Source organism: Topomyia yanbarensis, chromosome 3 (assembly GCF_030247195.1).
Source record: "Topomyia yanbarensis strain Yona2022 chromosome 3, ASM3024719v1, whole genome shotgun sequence".
NCBI classification, from domain to species: domain Eukaryota; kingdom Metazoa; phylum Arthropoda; class Insecta; order Diptera; family Culicidae; genus Topomyia; species Topomyia yanbarensis.
In genome coordinates, this window is record NC_080672.1 from 58,734,438 (window position 1) to 58,748,278 (window position 13,841).

Sequence of the window (13,841 nt, forward strand, 5' to 3'; positions counted from 1 at the left end):
CAACACCCAACCGTTACCAAGGCGATCGGAACTCAAACAAGCCCTCACCATTTCGAACGTCAGGCACCCAGTCGTTAACGTACCGTCCGCCAATATGGTGCTACTTCAGAAATATAAATTGTACGTCAGTTTTCCACTTTAATAGCAAAAATATAAAGTGAAGTGTTTAACGACATGTAATTGCCACCCTCATCCATACATTATGTATAGAGCCTGAGGCGCGTTACTTCCCTATCGTGTGTAATCGGGACAAGCATGAATAAATCTGCACCCGTGTAGTTTACAACTTCTCTGTTTGTGCAAACATTCTAGAACTTATTCATATATATGAGCATGACTGTGTTTACTGCATACTTGCAAAAAACAATTTCCGCTGCCATTAGGAACAACCAATAGTTAGAAGTGTATCGGAACGGAAGGCGAAGGACACGTCGCGTCGGGTGCAGTAAAACCCTCTACCATCTCCGCAACATACAAGGGCATGTGTGATCAATAACTACAGAGTACCAGCCATGGTCGGTCACGCAGTTGTTCTGAATTTGGAAATAATCCTTGCTACGTTTAGGCACCTGCCATAACCAAATTATCTGCACCGTCAATCAACGGCCTTGGGCCAGATTTTTGTGTCAACCAGACGGTAGGTGTTCGTGTATATTCTACCGAAAGTGTACACGCTTCCGGACAGAAGCAGTCAGCGCCATGGGTCTCTTCGACAAACTGGCCAATATGTTGAAGATTAAAAAGGAACAGATCAATATACTGGTGGTAGGACTGAACAACAGTGGCAAATCGACCATTGTGAATCACTTCAAGAATCCAGATGAGCGAAACTCGATAATAGTGCCAACGGTTGGTTTCAGCGTTGAGCGATTTCAGAGTAAGTATTTATGCAAATTAACGAGATGCGGAACTATTCATATGGGCCGGGCAGTCTTCTTTGCGTGACATGCAGTAGTTTCGCAATCACATACCTAACGAGACGTATCTGATGGACACCATGTGGGAAGTTATTATGCAATGTCTTTTCTGGGCGCGACGTATCAGCTGGGTGCTCAAGGTTTATCGATTTTAACATTCGAATCACGAACTTATTATTGTATATCTTAGGACGGCGTGTCTATTGTTTAGTCAATATCCCTTTTTTAGGGATCACACATCAATTACGCCACTTATAATTCAAGACGATCTCTAATAAGGGTGGTTGGGGTATGGGGGTTTCAATGGAAAAGAAAACCATTCCCGCGATTTTTTTTTTTTTTTTAGAAGTTTGTCTGAAGCAAATTCCCTCTCCTAGGTTGACGGGTTTGACGGTATTGCAAACATCTTCAAGCATATTTGAGCAGACACCTGCTTTAGGATGGTTATTGCATTGCGCCTCGATAGTAGTGCATCGAGGAGACCGAGAGGGCTTATGGACCTTTTTTATGTTTTGTGTTTTTTCATACTCTGCACCAGTCCAAACTAACAGTCAACTAAGAGCCTGTGCACACTGGCGTGATCGATTGGCGGGTCGCCGTGGATTAACTTTTTCTGTGGGCTGTGTTTGCAGACATTGTTCAACAGCTTAACGGCAGTCTTTGTGAGCACGGCTCGCAGTGGAAGTCATTGTGTGTCGATTTATCGGTCGACCTCGGCAACGTGCACAGGCGCATTAAAAAAAAAATAACAGTGGAACCCTATTAGTTGTGTTGTGTTGTAATAATTGTGGTACTAGTGTACAGTTGTGTGCTGGCCGTGTGTCTATCTGTGTATGTGGGCGTCTGAGTATTTGTGACATGTGGACCAGGGAATGGATGCAGAACTGACTTATACGATGGAATAGTGGGTGATCCTTCTTGGGATTCGTTGGTAACTTTTTACTGGTGTTCAATTCGTGCATTCGATTCGATTCATTCGGATTGGATAAATGAAGGTACGATTGATTTACCGATGCACGTCAATGATCCGTTCCCGTCCAGCATAGCATGAGAAACTTCTAACGGAGTTAATTGTCGTTAATGGTAGATATGTATATATATATATATATATATATATATATATATATATATATATATATATATATATATATATATATATATATATATATATATATATATATATATATATATATATATATATATATATATATATATATATATATATATATATATATATATATATATATATATATATATATATATATATATATATATATATATATATATATATATATATATATATATATATATATATATATATATATATATATATATATATATATATATATATATATATATATATATATATATATATGTGTGTGTGTGTGTATATATATCATTTTCTGGCATTTGGACGATTCCAAGTAGTTTTATTGAATGGTACATGTGTTGTTCAATTAATATTCAATAACAGTACTAACTCTACTCTTTATTTTATTTTATTTATTTTCGATCTCATGCGTCATATTCCTCTGATGACTTCTCCGAGATAATTTAACATAAAAGGGCAACATTGCTGTCAACAATGACTATTTGCTGCCATCAGACGTCGCCAGGTTTTAGAAAAATTGAGATGTACTTTCATACTCAATTGAATCAAATAAGTAGGAATGAACAACAAACTGTAAGTAGCATATTACACATGTCTTATTTTAACATCATGCATATTTGTATTAACATATTATTTACAGGTAACACACATATCTCAACATGCAACACTTCCCATACACACGTAAACATTCACACACGCAAATATACAAATGCTCGACAGGTGACTGGGCCAAGTGCATTCACTCGTAGGATCTATCATTTCGATGATCGCCTCGATTCTACGAAACCAGTGCACAATTAAGCTGACATAAGCTAGTCTCGTCTGGTGAATGCATGTAACCTGGAAGCCCCAGACACGACAGGACGAGACGGACAGATGACGGACTGGACTCGACGGAGCCTAGTTCAGAGTTTTAGGCATTCTTCAATGCACGGCTAGCGACCTCAAAAAAAAAAAAAAAAAAAAAGTTTGTCTGAAGCAAATTGATCAAAACTTTTGTACATTAAAAAGCAAAAATATCGACAAGCCACGCGGTGACGAAGCTTTTCGTAGGACGTCTCTCGAAAAAAAACGCGATTTGCTGTGTTAACTCCCATTAAAAAACTTTGCAAACACATTCTATGTAAGGAATACCTAACCTGAATACAGCTTGGCATATTTAGAATCGGTCCGTTGTTTTTGACCGGTGAAGTGATTCTAGTGGTTGGTATTTTCTCGAATTGCCATGTGATGGAAGAAGAACAAATTACTTCTGCCCAAAAGCAATGGAATCACGACATGGACGGGTACGAGGATCGCAAAGGATTTGAAAATAGCCAAATCCACCGTGTAAGTAGTTCTGAAACATTTCAAGGAACGACTGTTTCCCGGATGATGTAATCAAGGCGTCGGACGTGGTTGTGGTCAACAAATTCTGTACTGTGCAGTTCGAAATATGCGCATTCAGAAAGATTTCTGGGCCGGCGCAAAACAGGGGCCCTATTCTCACAGTCACGTCATCTAGTGACTAGAAGAAAATTTCCTTCTAGTCACCAAGTGACGGGACTGTGAGAATAGGGCCCCAGTACGGCCAAAAGCTATATGATCAGGTACCGACGAGATCAAACGGATGCATCCTTATGGATGATGAAACGTATGCCAAATTGGGTTTCAAGCAGCTTCCAAGACAGAAGTTACCGGGAGTTGCTGTAAGTTGTTGATCTGGCAGGAAATCCGTAGCTGTGGCCGTGAGCCATCGATGTTCATGGCAACCCACCATCATGCGTCCACGCGAGTCCAGTTCTATTAATTACATTTGGTTCTTAGAACGGCGACGGTGGTCCTGTGGCAAGAAATAGATCGCTTGTCAAATCAGATTTTTTTCGATCTGATCCTGTGCAATCAAAGCAGCTGTAGCCAGCTAAATTCACAAGAATCATGCATTTATCAAAAAGAATGCAATCATTGCTAGTAACATTTTGCGAATCTGATCCAAGTTTTTCATATTCTTTTGTCGTAACTACGACTTACCTTTCAATATAGCCATTTTTGAATATTTTCAGAAAAATAGGAGGAAAAGTTGAACATTAGTTACTTTAAATGTACTGACCGGAATTACATTATATTTGATCTAATCAGTTGGAAAAATAGTTTTCAATTAAACTTTGAATTATGTATTATGACTTCTATGAATAACGCAAAAACTTTCGAAAGAAATCCCGACAGTCTATTTCAGGCGTCAATATGGTGCACCTAAGAGACCTAATCGTATATTGGGAACTTATATAAGTCCCATATGCATTTTTGTGCTAAATTCTTCAATCATCGTTCGCTAATCGAATTCGAAGCATGTAGATGCACGGTCAGATGATGCGGTAAGAAGGCAATTAATCGCCCTTATATTGTTGCGCATATTATTTTTTGTTAATCAGCCTACTCTGTATTAGGACAAATCGCTTTTTAGAACGAATGTGATTTGTGTTCTTAATAACGATAAATCAAAATCAAACTGGTGTAAGATTCGATTCAAATAATTTTCCTTAATACCATAATGATAAAATTTTGTCGAAAATAATTTCTGAGTTGTAATATTTCAAAATAATTCTAAAGTACCAAGACATATTCCCTGATCTTTTCCCTTTCCTATTAACGCGCTAATTCCTTTCCCGTGATGCTCGTGGAGATGCAGAGGTAGTCTCGGTCTCTATCAACAGCGAGTGTCGAACTAACATTCCTTTCCTTCCTCGGTAGAACAGCATTGGTCGTGGTTGGCGTCGTAATTGACCATTTTTATGAATGTTTTGAGTCAGTGAAACATGCACAGTGAGAATGATTTGCTCCTCCCAAGCATCATGGTTCATGCATGATCATCTGGTCAATCACGAAGTGCAACTACGAGTAGTATACCTAAGCTAAGCTACGCTAAGCTGTAATATTTCAAAATAACTCTGAAGACTACGAATATTTTCAAGTAACACGATTTGTTTACCCTATTAATAAAGGATTCAGTTGAACATACATGGGACTTTTCCCAAAAATTTTAAATAAAAACTGTTGCAAGCTTTGAAGACGTTTATTAGGTTTATTTGTTTGGTTTGAGAACCCAGGCCCGCAGCCAGCATTTTGTTTCAGGAGGGGCTAAAAATACAATATGTAATTTTAATAGTGTTTACGATTTGAGATGATCGAGCACATAGTCGCAGCAAACCTAATGATAATTCGAAATTTCTCTAAATGGGAACAATACTTATGTTGAAACTATCAACAGAAAAAGAAAAGTGTTTCCGTTTTTTTTAATCCTCTTTAATTCAGTATGCGAGTGATTACAAATCATGTAGAGAAATGTTAGGTTAGTTTTTTCTACCGATTATCAAATGATCTTACGTTCAGTACCCCTTTCTTACTTCGAACATCGATTACTGGATTAATATAAAGTCGTAGTTCTTCGGCCTGGGACATAATATTGAGCTTGAGCTTGTGCGACCACCCCTGGCTGCCACTCCGTTATCGATCGGGACTAGCTGAAGTTGCACAGGGAATCAGTAGATAATCATGCTTGGGATTAGCGAAACATCTTTCAATGTGCAACTCCTGCTAATCCTAAAGTGTTTCTGATCAATACCGGCGCCGGCCAGGCCCGAACGTAGATCGCGGAAGGAAAGGGAAGGAATTGTTAGTCCGATACTTGCTTTTGCTAGAGGCCGTATATACTACTGCGCACTCCACAAGTATCACGGGAGGAGGATATTTTTGTTAGTAGAGTATAGAAGTTGGATATACTTCTTCTTTACCGACGCCAGAGAGGTGATTCCACTACCTGGACTAGATATCGATCCACCAATTTCATGGACCGGGGAACAACGACTTTACTTCCCTTCCGAAGGAAGACGTGTGACCACAGATTTTTTCACCTCAGAAAAATCTCAACGACCTCGGCTGGAATTGAACCCAGGCCAACTGGAATGAGTGGCGGTCACGCTTACCACTCAACCACCGGCGCCGTCATTCGGCCTGGGACATAATATTTAGTTATACAAAGTCTTCTAAACTTGGTTACAGAGAAAACTCCTATTTAAACCGATACCACGATGAAAGCATTTTTTTTGCTAAAATAGGAGCAACTTTGTCATTTGCAGTTCTCTGTTACTGGCGGCCTATCAAAATCTTGTTGGCCACATTGACCACCGTAGACGGTTCAAGAAGTCTCGGGAAAATGGAAAAATGGAAAATTCAAAATTAAAAAACTCACATCAGTTTCTAGGAGATGGTTGGGCCGATTTTCATAAACTTAGTTTCAAACGTAAGGAATATGATTCCTATAGAGTGCTATGAAATGTCGTACGGATCGGTTATATGGTTCCGGAAATATAGAATGAATCGTCCGGTCACATAAGAAATTTTTGATGCCAAATGTCCTTAAAATGCATGAAACGTCGAGATTTAGTTTGCCCAAAAAAATGAGAAAAATAGAGAAAAGTTAAGCTATCGAGCGAGAATTTCGACCTTGTAACCGAGGCCCGCAGGGTCGAGTCTCTTACACCATTCGATTCAGTTCGTCGAGATCGCAAAGTGTGTGTCAAATAACGTCAATCAATTTTCTCAGAGATGGCTGAACCAATTTGCTCAAATCTAGTGTCAAATGAACGGTATAACGCTCCCACAAGCTGCTATTGAATTTAGTTGATCCAAGTCTAGGTTTCGGAGCTACTGGTTGAAGAGTACTGTCACACAGCAAATTCCATTATAAACCATGGTGTCCGAACGATACATATTCTAATAGGTTCAACATTACTTGAATTTGAGGGTCTAGATCACTAATGACTAATCAAAGTAGCTTTGACCACATTGGCCGCCTATGTTGCGACAGAATTAGCCCGTCTATTCTCGGTAGGGGCTATAATGGATATAGATTACTATTTTTGTTTGATTCAAGAACAATAAACCGGAGAAGGATAGAAGATTAGGTACGGAACACATGTTGAAATCAACCGCAACACAGTATTCCTAAAGTGTCTTTAGAAAATTATTATAATTGCTATAATCCTATATGCAATCCGGCTTTGCCGATGACACATGAAGTTACCGAGTTAGGAATCAGAATTATATCGAGCACTAAAAAGTTGTAAGTAAATACATGTAAAATCAATAGAAACGATATGAAATAAATAAATGTTTCTAGCTTTAGCTGACCTACACAATACCGTGTGAAAATAGCTGCTGAAAGAAGTTTAGCCGCTCCCTATCTGATTCAACTACTGCTCGTCGTGAACTCATAACAACGGTTCTATAGGCCCCCGAGAAACTCACCAAGTTCCTAAGCTAATGTCACACCTGTTTTTCAGCGAACTCAAAACTGATTTTTTATAAGCTTAATTTCAAATGAAAGATATAATATTTCGATTGACTGCTATTGAACTTCATTCAGTACTGATTTTTGGTTCCGGAGTTACAAGGGGGTTATTACGGTCACTTGGAAATTTCTCATATAAACCGGTACAATTGTATTATCTCATAGGTTAAAAGTCCATTGATATGAACATCAAATAACTTCGCTGACCTAGATAACTGATGGAAAATCAAAGATTTTTGGGATAAATTGTCCACTATCGATAATTTCGGAAGTTGCTGGTTCCGAACATATTCCAGAACTAAAGTCAATTCGGTGATGGTGAAGTCTCAAATGGAAGGTATATGAAGTTGACTGTTGCACTCGTAGGTTGTCCCCAACGCATCCTCTTCTCCTAATAAATATCCCCCTACCCCTAGCCCCCCCCCACACCAACTCGCATGTTAAAATATGCTAACATGAAGATAACATTGAACTCAAGCTGATTAAACTAATTAAATATTATATTTTTGTTTGTTTCATCTGTGTCAACGTCGAAATGTTGCTTATCAGGTTCGTGGCAGACGTGCACCCATATATGCTTACCAAGTGCAATAAGAATGCAATAGATATTTCCACAATGTTATATTGAACGTAACCAGCTTTAAACTGTAGCTTTGATAAATGAGATAGGCACAATTGCACCACTAGGTGGATTAAAACAGTTTTGCCTTTCTCATATAGAAAGGTTATGCAATCACTCTGAAAAACGTCAACCTAACTCCGGCCCGGAGGGCCGAGTGTCATATCCCATTCGACTCAGTTCGTCGAGATCGGAAAAAGCCTGCATGTGTGTGTATGTATGTGCGTATGTGTCAAATAATGTCACTCATTTTTCTCAGATATGGCTGGACCGATTTGCCCAAACTTAGTCTCAAATGAAAGGTGCAACCTTCCCATCGGCTGCTATTGAATTTTGGATCGATCGGAATTCTGGTTCCGGAATTACGGGTTTAAGAGTGCGGCCACACAGAAATTTCTCATATAAGCTATAGGAAAAATTAAAAATAGAATTTTTATTTTTGATGCTAAATGTCTTTAAGGAGCATGAAACGTCGAGATTTGATGCAAACTCGAAAAAAAAAATTTGACGACTATTCACTTGGCTTTGGCACTTTTTTGCCGTTCTCATATAAAAAGGTTATGCAATCACTCTGAAAAACGTCAACCTAATCCCTAATTTTTTTTTTTGACTCGCATAAGGTTTCTGGATTTTAACAGGGGCGTAGTTGATGGTTTAAGGAGAGGGGTTACCCCCCCCCCTCTACTGTTCACTCCCCTCCCTTAAAAATCTTCTTAAATCACCCCTCAGACCACCACCCCATCCAGCCCTCATACCCCTTCCCTTCAACCCCATCATCTTTAAACCACCACTATATCACAAAGCATACCAATTTAAGCCAAATTTTCACCTTTCCGTTCCGATTCAGTGACGGTTCAGTACCGTGCGCGGACGCCAATATTATTTCATGCAAATCAAATGCGAGCATTCACACTTGTCTGGGTCGGTGCCGTGCAGGACAAGTGTGAATGCTCGTATTTGATTTGTATGAAAGAATATTGGAGTCCGTGCACGGTACTGAACCGTCACTGAAACGAATCGGATAGGTGTAAATAGTGCTTTAAGCTGGAGAGTCGTTTGTTCATGAGACTTTCGCCCTCCTCACATACCCACCCCCGCATGACAAAATGAGTTAGCAAGCAAATAACATTGATCTAATGCTGATTAGGCTAATGAAGCACGATATTTTTTGTTTCAAGTGTTTCACCGTCGACGTGTAGCTCATCAAGTTCTTGGCTGGCAAGCCATTGTGTAGAAGTGCAAAGTGTACTAAGAATGTAATGGACATTTCCACAATTATGTTGAACATAAAAAGCCTCCGAGCCAAAGTTTAGAGAAATGAGAAAGGCACAATTGCACCGCTAGGTGGATTAAAACAGTTTTTTTTTTCAATATTGTCTAATTTTGCATTCGATTAGTTGAACTAATATGATTTATTTATTTTTTAATTCGATTTATATTAATCATTCTACTCATCTCATTTTTATTTATTTTAATTAACTTGATAACTTTTATTCCTTTTTTGACTTATTAATCTTTTAATTTGATTTGTTTTATTGTTTTTCTGTTATTTTTTTGTTTTTCTAACGACATTCAATTGGCAAGGGACTGGAAAATGAAGTATGTTTTTTCAATATTAAGAGCCATAGTACTCAAGGGAGAGCAAGGAATTGAAGGAAGAAAGTTTAGAAAAGCGTGGGAAAGGGTCATATGACCAAGCTTAGAGTTTACCGGCGACTTAAACTTTTGTCTGCTACCGCAGGAGTCAGGATCTTTTGGCATTAGAAATGCGAATCACCTGAGTCTGCGGCATGTTCGGACGAGTGTAAAGTAACTTGTTACTTCATGCTGTCGGAACCGTTATTTATTCAGTTTAAGGTTTTATTAGTGACAGATTCGAAACTGATTCAGCAGTGACATGCGTAAGAAATGTCTCATCTCACTGCTAGGTGGATTAAATCGGTTTTTTATGATATTGTTGATATTGATGAACAGTAACGGAAAATCTATCATTAAAATGGGATCATAGTCATAAGAACGGTTCAATGACACTGTATGGAAAAAGGCATCTACTATTTTACGACTTTTGACACCAAAAATGAGCTCAGCACCTCAAAACTAGCTTTAATTGTGATTTTCAGCAGAATCAGGCAACATTTTTGGTTTTGACCGCCTTTTGTACGAAGATCCGCCACTGTGCGACACCGTGTTACCGTAATCGACATAGTTGTCCACTGGATCATATTTTGATAGACATCGATAGCGGCGAAATTGCTGTAGTGTCGATTAGTATGCGATGGTTGGAGTAGGTTTTAAGAATTGTCCCTATGATGCTTTTGATTTGCTGGAGTCGTTTCGATTATGCTATTGAAAGAGGAGCTAAGAATCAAGGAGATGGCTGGTAGCTAGAAGACGTCGATTCTCAACATCTGCGCGATCGTTCGAGAGTTTTTGGAACGGGACGACAAGCCAGTAGTTGTTGAACCGAGTCTTATGGAGTATTGTGTTAAATTTTAATGAGATTGTATTATTATAGTGAATCAAGATCTTACGTGGAGAATTTAAAATTAAAATCAAGCAAACAAGCCTACAAAATTTATTATCCAATATTCGCGTTCAAGTAAATTTCCATAGACAACAATACGTCTTCTTTGATTACACAATCTTTACCCAAGTTGCTGCACTCTCTGTTCAGACAACAGAATCAAGTGATTGCAACTCATAAATGAAACGTGATGCTTCTTTAGCTCCGCGCTAAGCGCACTTGTTCATCTTGAAAACTTTCCGCGCCCGTCATGAAACAGGTAAACTGATACCCACAACTCGCAAATAATAAACACAATTGGCGAAGGGCGGCAAACTTGTTTACCAACCTGTAATTCCTTATTCTATTTACAACCGCCAGACCTCACCCGGCGACATCACCGGGTTTGGTTAAATTTTAATACATAATAAATAACGACAATTTGCCTATGAGTACGGGCGCAATCTTTTTACATCACAACAACACATCGGGAATACAATGTAATGTATTCAGCAATAACAAGTATGTATAACAAATATTGTTTTATTAAATCACTTCAGAAAACAAATAAACTTCCGTACGCGATCGACAATGTCTTCTTCGCAAGAGGGCCTCTCACATGTAATCGGTAGTCGTACGAACGTATACATGTCCCGACGGCATTGAGACTCGCTCGATGCCGTTGGGGAAAAGTTTGTCTGCGTCTGCTTCAGAGACTTCGGGCAGAATCATCACCTTGGTTCCGGGCTATTTGTAGAAAGACAGAATAAAACATTACTAAAATATGTTCGTTCAAAGAAAAAAAGTAACTCATACCGTCCAGTTTGCGGGGGTCGCGATCACCTTCAAACGATCCGTTAGCTGAAGCGAATCAATGACTCGTAGAATTTCACTGTGATAGAGTCATAAGAAATAGTAGAGCAGAGAATGGATTTTAATAATTTAAACTAGTCAATGGGAATGAATCGGCACTTACTCAACGTTTCTACCGGTGGATGTAGGGTAGTGCATCGTCAACCGAACTCGGTGATCAGGACTGAAACAGTGACAAACGTTATATGATTTATTTTAATTACCTTGGTATCTTTCTATAACATTATCTAGATTCTTGAAAAATATTTATATTACAGATCACCAACACACACTTGTCGCTTTGCTCGATAAATTTAAAAAAAATGCTTCACGAGCAGAAATCGGATCTGTTAATAATTGAGTGAGTAGTTTTTAAATCTAACATCTTTCAGCTCATAATCCCAATTTCAAAGCAATGACATCGTGTCAAGACACTTGTCTGGCTCTAAAATTACACTTTCGAAAAGGAACCCGGTCGTGGCTTTTAGCAGCAGGCCACGCAAAAAAAAAATTATCTCTACAGGTGACGTTTAATGTTGATTGATTTACACTATTTACCTGATGATGAATAGTGCCCGAACGGTGTGCGCCAACTCCGGATTATTCTGATCCTTCTCATCCAGCATGCCGAATCGAACGGCCAGCTCCCGATTGGGATCTGCCAAAATTGGGTATGGGAAGTTTCCGATAATATCCGGGCAATAAGATTTGATATCCTATTTACGATAAGAATGAAAAAAATTCACGATCACAATCACGACAGCACATAGGGTCACTATTTTTCACTCACATTAACCCAATCCACGTGGCACTTTAGGTCATCAACCGAGTGGGCCAATACCTTCACATTTCGCTTGGCAAAGTGCTCCCGGTGGACGGCGATTCGACCCAGTTCGGTCGTACAGACGGGGGTGAAATCCGCTGGATGTGAGAACAGGACACACCATCTGGTACATTTCCATCGAATCGAAACGAAGAAATAAATAATTTTAAATAGTATCTCCAAACAATCCCGTAAATTTTGACGTTGATACTAACGAATCTCCGAGCCACTCGTAGAAACTGATCGGACCCTGGGTGGTTTCAGACTTGAAGTTTGGAATAATGGCTCCAATACGCATTTTGGCGGTAGTTGATTAAATCACTGCACGACAATTGAAACAGGTTACTTCTTTGAACGCTTTGCGCTTACTGATCTCAGCCAGATGCACTCAGCCCAATTTAAATAAGCATGGATGATACGCGCGAAAGGCGTGCGTTTCTATGTGTGCATCGGTGGGCTCGGCTGCTGATACATATAGATGGTAGGTATACGTTATCGAGAAGCTAAAGGTCCATGACCGTTTGCAATGTATGCGTTGGTCCTGTTGATCTTACAATCACTTCATAATTTACGTGTGGGACCGATCTGATAAGGGGTTTACCTAATATGAGACACTTTCAGACATCAATTGCTGCGTGTACATAATTTGTAAAACCGGTTGCTGCCAAGCGGCGAAAGAAAACAATGACAATGCGGATAACAGGAAGAAATGCGATTATCGGACACGCGCCGGCATAGGGTTGCTGATGAAACTCAATCATTAACGGTGCAATCTTGTAGACACAGGATGTTCACCCGAATTTGTTGGTTACCAAGGCTTCGGATGAATTTGAAAACAACTTTGTTTTTTTCTTCTGACCTAGATTTACGCATGTCTTTGCGGTAGTTGTAAAAGTAATACTCCAAGTGTCAAAACAATTATGAGTATCATATTCCAATCGTTCTATGATTTGAGTCAATATAGGTTGTCCACATTACGTAACGAACCACTTCAATAAGTGCGTACATTTTGCCTCGATAGCACGTACAACTACAATTATTTTTTTGTTGATTTTGTAAAAATGTAGTCAAGCAAATGGAACAAATTTGACGAAATTTTCAATGGGCATCTAGCAACTTCAAGTCACAGATAGGGGTGCACGAGGAGGCACGTGCCCCTTTATTCACTCAGAAAGAGTCTTAGTATATGTGTTTATATTTCGCTTTAAGTAATATAATGCAGAGGCGACACGTCAGTACGTTCAACCTGTTCATTGAACAGGTAAGCAAAATCTGACGACCCGAAACCAGTTTTATTATTATTAGTTTTATTTAAAAAATTTTCAGTCTTCCCATGACTGGTTCAACCTCTAACATGCACGCATCTCATACTCTCACCGCATATCTCATACTGGATAGAGCAGCTGCAAGAGCGACGGCTGGAACAACAGCGTGAGTATCATGGGCGACGGCTTTTTCTATTACCTTTTGCACCGGTTCAAGTCAAATATTGAACCAGCGTGCATTGGGGCGGTGTTCATATGGAGGTGTTAGAGTTGTGTGCAAACGAGAGGGATTTATAATTTTCGAGCCCGCGTCGCCGTACGTTCATAACAGTCTGTCGAACGCTTTCTTGGGGCATGGTGGTTTTAGGCGTGTATGTATTTGGTTGGTACAACGACAATAATGAACTGTCTGCTTTTGCTTC

General features: G+C 39.2%; 2 protein-coding genes across 2 annotated transcripts in view; one reads left to right on the forward strand and one right to left on the reverse strand.

Moving 5' to 3' along the window:
* LOC131688902 (ADP-ribosylation factor-like protein 6) overlaps positions 1–13,841 on the forward strand; it is a 27,057-nt gene continuing 13,216 nt past the window's right edge. Inside the window, exon 1 of the mRNA XM_058973514.1 lies at positions 1–877. Within this exon, the coding sequence (XP_058829497.1) occupies positions 700–877 (178 nt within the window). The 5' untranslated portion in view covers positions 1–699. The remainder of the gene's footprint in view (positions 878–13,841) is intronic.
* On the reverse strand, positions 10,967–12,542 carry LOC131688901 (peroxiredoxin-6-like). Its single transcript, XM_058973513.1, has 6 exons — positions 12,370–12,542; positions 12,122–12,278; positions 11,890–12,047; positions 11,456–11,515; positions 11,296–11,371; positions 10,967–11,226 (listed from the first exon to the last, which is right to left on the reverse strand). Exons 1-6 carry the CDS (start codon positions 12,450–12,452, stop codon positions 11,095–11,097), a joined length of 666 nt encoding a protein of 221 aa, XP_058829496.1. The 5' UTR covers positions 12,453–12,542; the 3' UTR covers positions 10,967–11,094.

Excerpts from the sequence above, each read along its gene's own strand:
- LOC131688901 (XM_058973513.1), bottom strand. The coding sequence starts at position 12,452 with ATGCGTATTGGAGCCATTATTCCAAACTTCAAGTCTGAAACCACCCAG. Across the intron at positions 12,279-12,369 it reads TACGAGTGGCTCGGAGATTC|ATGGTGTGTCCTGTTCTCAC; the intron begins GTTAGTATCAAC and ends GAAATGTACCAG. Across the intron at positions 11,516-11,889 it reads CGGGCACTATTCATCATCAG|TCCTGATCACCGAGTTCGGT; the intron begins GTAAATAGTGTA and ends TCACTGTTTCAG.